Raw genomic sequence first — 8,050 nt, forward strand, 5'->3', positions numbered from 1 at the left:
CAGCAGGAACTAGCAACACAGAGAGGAAACATTCAAGTTCTTCACTGAGGCTCAAACAACTTAAAATGCAAACAGCACAGACATTTACCTGGCAGGGCTGGAATTTACATTTCTGAGCAAAGGAAACCAGGTCTATATAAATGAAGCGGCACCATGCAACTTGTGCTCCAGTGCCCTGGCTCTGGTACACAGCCCTGCTGGACTAAGAGGTAGAAATCTCATAGGAAGAGGGTTTTCTGGGGAGCAGAGCTCTGGTGAAGCACAGCTTCCACCAAGCCTGAGCTGCTACATGGTCAGAGGAAGGAGGCCACCTCTCCACCTGCCTAGCACAACCATATGGTGGGCTCAGATACACACCTTTTTATGTCCCCACACCCTAATGGTGTATTCACAAGCCCCCCACCAGCTTCTCCAGTGTTCTGGGGACTCAGATCACATCCCATGACAACAAAAGCAGGGCAAAGATGGCCCTGGCTCACACCTGAACCCCAGGCTCCCTGGACCAAGGCACCAGTGCACTCCTGTTAAGAGAGAATAGCAGCCCAAGTGCGTGCACTTGAAAGGGATCTGGGGACTGCCTGGCTGCTATGAACCCTGCCTTCTGTCCTTCCCAAGCCCTATGGTCCACATGGTATGGGAGGGGAAAACAAAATCAAGGTCAAATGCAGCAGGAGAACAGAACATAGTTACTTCAACTGGTCCCTTGTCTAGGGCATGGGAAAAGTGACTTAAATCAACCCTTGGAGCTATGCCTCAGCCTGTTTCAGGGAACCCCGGCTGGTTTCGCTAAGGTGAGCAAAGCCTGTGTATTCCTGTCATGCCCATTAAATTACATACAGGAGAGCTTCTCTAAGACCTGTCAGAGGTCAGGTCAGAGGCATGCCTTTGTGATAGTCAGACTGGCTTGAACAAGTGTCCACAGAGCAACTGGTTTTGAAACCTTTGTCCTGCACTGGACCATAGACGTTTAACAAATCCAGAGTCACTACAGCAGAGTGCATGTTGGCAAGTGAATTGCAAAAGGAAACAAACAAAAAAAGAGCCATATTACCCTCTAGGAAAGCACACTTTTTTTACTGAAGGAACAAGACCTGCCTGCTTAAAAATAAAGACCTCTGCACCACCTTCAGCCTGCTAACTGAACTCCAGGTTAAGATATGGATGCTCTATGCGTAATTTGAGAGGTCCTGTAACTCCCTGCTATTCTTGGCCACCCCAGGAGGTATCTCAACGCTTGGCACAGTGCGGAAAGAACAGAGACGGGGACAAGTCACTCGGGTACAAAAGGAGTACAAGCAACAAAGCTGTGCCACTGCACCACTTCAGTCCAGGGCAGAGGGCTGCAAATACCACGTAGCATTGCCCTGAAATCCATTTGCACAGGAACATCGAGTATCTCTAGTGCTGTGCTCCTCAGACTGCCAGGCTTAGGGACTTTGCTTCTTCCTAAGGAGAGCCCGAGCTGGGGCAGCCCGGAGGAGGGCAGCAGAGTCCCAGCATCTGCGCTGATCCAGCCCCTAATACGCTCGCCTGCTTCAAGTTGCTCACAGTAGCTGGAGATGCAAGAGTTTGGGAAGGCCTCCCATGGGGAAGGGTGTGGAGATGACGGCAGCGCTGGCTGCCCTCTTGCAGAGGCAGCGTCACCAGGCATTGCTTCATGCAACGGCTTCGTAACCCACATGTGCTCAGCACAGAGCAGCCAGAAAGCAGGCTGTGCTTGGGGAGGGAACTCTTCCCCCTCCAAACACATATAAGAAATTTAATGATGCTCTGCTGAATGGGCAGAACATCCTGCTCAGAAAGAAACCAAATCATCCCCGAGATATCCTCTCCCTCTGCTCAGATCCGCTAGGCTCGGGCTAGTTCCTCTCCTCCTCCACCACCAGGCATGGTGACACAGAGGGCTGGCATTAGTCATGGTTCCTCCTCACAGTTTCTGCTCCACCCTGCGAGTCCCACTTCCTCACATCGGAAAAGGGCAGGGGAGGCAGCACAATCCTGAGGTCTGGTACAGCTGTTGCCCAGGGAGGGACTGGAAACACCCAGTCATGAGTACAAGTGTGCATGAATCATCCTGAAACTAGTGGATGGGGCAGCAATCCTCCCGTGGAATATGGGCTGCCGCAGCCAGGAAGCTAAGCTCAAGGAAATCAGTGACTGAGCCACCGGCTGGGGCGGACAGGAAGTCAAGCTGTACTTGACAGCAAGGCGGACCATGGGGCATCATGCTGGTTTCCAAAGGAGCTCAGGAGCAATCCTTTCTCATGTAAGCAGACTGCCTGCAGCCCACCTCACTAGTTATTTGCCCTCGAGGCACCGGTCCTCACTAACTAGAGAACACCAGGAATCTGCATTCAGTTTCCCAAGGAGTTCCCATTCCCAGCCCATCTCACATCCTTGCTGGGCCCAGGACACATAGCATGCAGCTAGGTCTCAGGGAAATGTCAATACAGAAGCAAAAGTGAATAATGTTGGTACTTTTAAAAACCCTGCTCTCAAGGAGCACATGACACACGCTTTCCACCTCACTAACCTCATAAAGGATAAGAGATGTATCTGCTCTCACATCCTCCATGATCCAAGACCTACCCCCCAGTGCCAGGTCTCAAAGCAATGCCGCAGTTACGCAGCCCCACCAGGCACCGTGCTGGCCTCAGGGATGTAGGGGAAAGTCCGGGACTGACTGACAACAGCAGCCTTGCAGCAGTCTGTCAGAAAAGCAGTGCAACCAAACGCTGTGGTTTGCACCAATCCTGCTAGCAAACACATGACATGGGTCAGCGCTTAAGCTGGTGTGGGCGTGGGGGACAGTGGGTGGATTTTTGCAGGTTCTAGATAGCAGCTACAATTAGACCTTACTATTATAGCCATTAATTCTGGTTTCCTGTGGTAATGATGGAACTAGACAGTCAGAGGTGGTTTTTTCCCCCCACTGTACCTAATCTGTTTAAGCCTAAATCTCTTTGCTTGAGTCATGGAGAGTCTTGTGCAATTAATTGTTGATGTATTGATGGATGCTCAAAGGTCAATGGTAGAAGGCAGCTTTCCTAACAGGGCCAGCGGTTCATCACCAGCAAGTCAGAGCCATACAAGCCTGCTTTTCAGGCAACAGCTTACATGGGAAGGGAGGACATGACACTACTCAAAGCAGCAACTAAAGATGACCTATTGCAAGTGAAGGAGATCCTTACCAATTCTCTGGTCAGGCCACAAGAAGCACATCTTCAGGCAGGTATGTCAGGACTGGATATTCTCTAGAGAGGCAGACAGGAGCCCTCCAGTGCTCAAGTTACACTGTGCTAAATTCGGACACTCATTTAAACCAAGGTTTCTCCTTGCGTTGTCAGAGTGCCCCAAGTCAGCTTGGTCACCCACCACATCCTTGCTCGTCACCAAAGGGAAACATAGTGGGGCAGGGCTACAGGCTGGTTCGGGCCTCCTCACCCATCAGGAAACCTGCTTCCCTGCCAGTCCTCTGCCCGAACACAGCAGCTGGACATGGTGCATCTGCAACAAGGCAAGAAGCATCCTGCTCCTCTCTACCACAGGAAGCTTTGGGTACATGCCAAAGCTGCAGTGTAATGTGTCCCCAGAACTCTGCCAGTGATGCTCCTTTGTTCCAACCCATGTGCCACTCAAGCTTGCATCTCCTTGACCATCGTTTTGCATCTGGCAAGAAGCTACAACAGCACCAGCTGCCACACACCGCCTGCCAAGGACTGGCAGCATGGGCACCCATGCCAGCTGACGGGCAGCCATTCAGGGGGCTGTGCTCCAAACAGGTGGCAGCAGAAGAGGAGCTGCTCTGCCACTTGTGCTGCACCACTGGTGCCAGGACAGCACGGCATCTTCCAGAGCCTTGGGGATAAAGGCACTTCTCTTTCACAGGAGAGAGCCCCTGCAGCAAGCCCAGAGGTTGCCCCCAGCTCTTCAACCAGGGTGAAGGGTGGCCCCGGGGGCACGCAGAGAGGGCTCCTCCAGCCCACGCAGTGATTTGGCAATCGCAGTCTGACCTGGGGCCAAGGGCACAGTGCTCTTCCTGCTCCACTGGATTCTTTGCGACCCCCGGTTCACCTCTGACCGGGCACATCTCCTTCCCTGCCCAGAGGAGCTGCCAGCTTAGGGCTTTGCTGGTGTGAACTGACAGGCTCTAACTTCCCAGATTTGCTTGTCTTTCCCCCTTCTATGGGCCAGGCCCTGTAACCCAAATGTCTTTGACCTCTGTCTTCTACTGCTGCCCTCTTACAGCAAAAGAAATGCAACAAAACCCTTGGGGGATGAAAGCAGGGGGACATGGTGTGACATGCCAGCACAGAGAGACAGTGCAACAGCTCTGTGAGCTGCCAGTCACCCCTCACACCCCGACCAGTCCAGCCAGTCATGTGCCCTGGCTGCTCATCCTCCCTCCCAGGCACTGCCAAAGGTCCCAGCACTTCCAAGATGGAAGAACTTGATGTCCTGAGCTGTGGAGAGCTCTGCACCTCATCTCCACAACCAAGCCCCCACCCAAGCGGCACAGCCCCTGCAGAAACAAGGGAGCCCAGCTGCTCAGGGCGCATTGCAGATGTCCCCTGGGGTGAGAGGAAGCAGGACAGCAGCACAGCCCTCACAACCACTGCAGGACACAAGCAGTGCTGGCCCTCCTGCCACCTAAGGGGCTGTCAATTTATTCAGAAAGCCACAGTGTGACACACGCTTCTGACTGAGACAGCAATCAAAGCCTGGGAGGAGGAGATGATGCAACAGGAGATTTTGATATCCGGGCTCCCCCTTCCTGCTGGGATGAGTTGGGTACCCTTGAGTGCATGCAGATCACTGCTCAAATTCCCTCTCTTCCTCCACCCGGCAGCAGATCCTGGCCTGCCCACGCTGCTCCCAGTGGTCTCAGCACAGCAGTGACAGACCTGTTCACTATGTCCCTGCTGAGCCAGCATGCAGTACTAAACTGCTGCATCACCACGTTTATTCCTCACTGCAGGGAGATGACCACCCCTCGTGAAGCTTGCCGTGGCTGGTCACTGCGTGATGCAGAGAGGGACCCAATATAAACTGGAAGAGGAAGCCTCCTGCGCCCCATGAGACCAGCTGCTCCAAGCAGAGCCCTTCCCCTGCACCTGAAATGAGGCCTGAGCTGCTGTACCACAAGAGCCCAGCAACGAGACCTTGTGACTGAAGGGATGTGCCACCTCCAGCTACAGCAGGGAGCTCTGTCAGCACTCCCGGGCAGCTGCAGCAGGGCTCAAATGAGCTCCCAAAGCAGGCAGAGAGGTTGGAGAGCTTTGACATCAGGTACCGTTACTGTTACGTGGAGATGGATGCTGACAGTGGTCCACACTTCAAGCTCCCCATGGCGTGGGGAAGCTCACCTGCTTCTCCACTGCACCCCACAGCTAGAGAAACATGGAGGGGACAGTGCTACCTACAGCCAGAATACAGGGCCTGGCTGCCTCCTCCCTCCACCCCACAGCCGCCCTCACCTCGCGGAAGCTGAGCTTTCCATCAAAGTCTTCATCCACCTCCTTGATCATGTTCTTCAGCCCCAGGTGGGTCTGCGGGGCTCCCAGCTTTTCCATCATCAGCTTCAGCTCCATCAGGTCGATGTACCCATCCCGTCCCGAGTCATACCTGCAGGGTGCAAAGGGGAGAGGGTCATCCCTCATCATCCCCCACATCCATCTTCCCAGAAGAGGAACGGTGCAAATGGATAAAGTCATGGGGTGGTTCAAAGCTTGGGGGAGAGGGGAAGCTGCACAACACAGCCAGTGCTGAGATATATTAAGCTCAGGGAAGTAGCGGGCAGCTTTCAAGCTGTCTCATCAGAGAAAGAAGTGCTCAGGGGAGCTCAGACAAAACCACCCATACAGAAGGAGCATGGAGGAACTCAGCTGATCTCAATGGGATTTCCATCTCACCCACTGTGTGTCCAGCACAAAGGTTACTTACACACAGCTTACACCATGCACCAGCACAGCGAGGCAAAGGCATGCCGGAGCCAGCTGCTGCCAGGTCTCCTGCTCTTTTAGAGGAGAAACAGGGAGCAGAGACCAACCAGAACCTCCCAGCAGAAAGCAGATATCTTTCTTTGTAAGCAAAATACACCTCATCCAGTTGTTAAGATCTCTCCTCTCCAAAATGGTTTTGTACCACACAAGCACAGTGCTTCAGGGCAGCTGTTTATTCAGTGTCCCTGGGCAGAACAGAAAGGCAGTCCTGGGGGAGCACAGCAATCCTAGCTGGCGCCGGGGGCTGCACCACAGGGCGGGGCTGGCAGAGGAAACCCATGCCCACCTCTAAGAGCAAGACTGGAGTGGGACCATGCTCCCAATGGAGCACAAAGGACGGCAAGGACTCTCTGCAGGAGGAGAGAGCACCCATGCGAAGGGCAGAGTGCTTTAGGGATGGGGAGGCAGTGACCTGCCGTGCTGAGCCTGGGACCGTGCACCAATTCCTCCCCTGACATCCGCTGTGGGTGTGAGTAAAGCATCCGGCCCACCCAGCAACCAGCGCTTCACACCCAGCAGGGCCATCACTGGGTTTCAAAGTCCAAAGGCTGGAGGGATGGGTGCTCTGCTATCAGACAGCCCATCAACAGCCCTCCCTCATCCTGTTCCTGCCATCAGGATCCAGCACAGAGCTGGGGGCTCGAATGGGAGGACAGGGTAAGGTCTGCCAGGCTGGGCTCAGCCCCGGTGCACAGCTTGCCACTGCCCCCTCGTCACCATCTCAACCCCAACAGAGTTAAATCCTTTCAACCATTCAGAAAGGAAACCCCAGGCACGGCACTGAAGCTTTCCCATTGGCAGAAGCTGGTCAAATCCTCCCACCCATCATCTTTCATTGACTGTTAGCTCTCTTCCAAAGAAATGAGGGCTGTAGCCATCCCAGACGGAGACCTGCACAGTTGCGGTTACCCTGGAAGAAAGCCCTTTCCAGCTGAGAAACCTCACAGCCGCAGAGGAAGCTGTGGCAGAGGAAGGCACGAACAAAGCCACTGGCCCCAATAGGGGGGATGATAGGGATGTCACCACTGGGCTGGCACACAGCCCCTGCTACCAATTTGCCTGCACACTCTGCACCCAGCAAACCCACGAGCTCACCAGGCCAGACAGCTTTCTGGAAAACTAGAAAAGAAACCTCCGTCAGAGCAGAAACCAGGTCACAGACCTGAGACGTCACAGGGAGAAAAGGCAGCAGGTTCATCACAGCAAGGAAGGCGTCAGTTAATTAAGGCACACATTCACAGCATTACCCAGCCCAGCTCCGAGACACACTTTCAAGACCTCATAGAAGCATAATAAGTGCAATATTTAATTGTCAATTTGCTTTTCCTTTAAGTTTGGGAGAAAGGGTGTGGAGCTGTTCCTCCGGAGTAAGGCAGTTGGAGAGGCAGTGCCTTTGATCAGATAAAGCAGCAAAGCACATAGTGGCAGGGAGGCACTTGGGATTGGGTGGGTTTTTTTGGCCCCAGCAAGCTCACACTGCCCTTTGGCTGGCTGCAGAAGCAGGATGACACCAAGGTCCCCACCAAGGGCTGCCCATCCGGCGTTGGGACACTGCCCAGCCCCTCTTGGAAGCACTGGGTAATGGAGATGAAGGCAGAAGGAGGGCACAAGTCCAGCCCGCGCCTCCTGTGCTTATCTCACCCTTCTGCTACGGATGCTACCCGCAGGCAAACACCAGCCCTCAGTGCCTGCCCTGGCACTGAGCCCAGGGGCAAATATGCTGCCTCGAAAGGGTTAAGTGCCGGGCACGGCTTCAGGGTTCGTCATCCCTGCAGAGAGGCAGCACAAAGCCAGGATTGTGAGAAATGGGGTCTTGCCAGCAGCGGGCCACGGTGACAGAGCAGCATGCTGTATCAGCCGCACAATGGGTGTTGAGCACACTGGGCCAGGGTACAGCTAGTATCGAGATGCACTCCAAAATCAGGTTACCAGTCCCTTGCATTTGGGGACAGCCAGACAGAGGAACACTGAAGCCTCCAGACGCTTGGTGCCAGCCTCGCAGAGCAACAGCAGCACCCTGCAAACGGCTGCATTCCCTCCCCATCCCC

General features: G+C 54.2%; 1 protein-coding gene across 1 annotated transcript in view; it reads right to left on the reverse strand.

Moving 5' to 3' along the window:
- Window positions 1–6,797, reverse strand: part of EFHD1 (EF-hand domain family, member D1) — an 8,761-nt gene extending 1,964 nt beyond the window's left edge. The window contains exons 1-3 of the mRNA XM_009584525.1: window positions 6,784–6,797; window positions 5,478–5,625; window positions 1–9 (exon numbers count right to left, since the gene is read on the reverse strand). The exon at window positions 1–9 is cut by the window's left edge and continues 126 nt beyond it. Coding sequence (XP_009582820.1) covers window positions 1–9; window positions 5,478–5,625; window positions 6,784–6,797 — 171 coding nt within the window. The remainder of the gene's footprint in view (window positions 10–5,477; window positions 5,626–6,783) is intronic.
- Window positions 6,798–8,050: the final 1,253 nt, after the last annotated feature.

This window comes from Fulmarus glacialis, unplaced genomic scaffold (assembly GCF_000690835.1).
Source record: "Fulmarus glacialis isolate BGI_N327 unplaced genomic scaffold, ASM69083v1 scaffold30520, whole genome shotgun sequence".
NCBI classification, from domain to species: Eukaryota; Metazoa; Chordata; class Aves; order Procellariiformes; family Procellariidae; genus Fulmarus; species Fulmarus glacialis.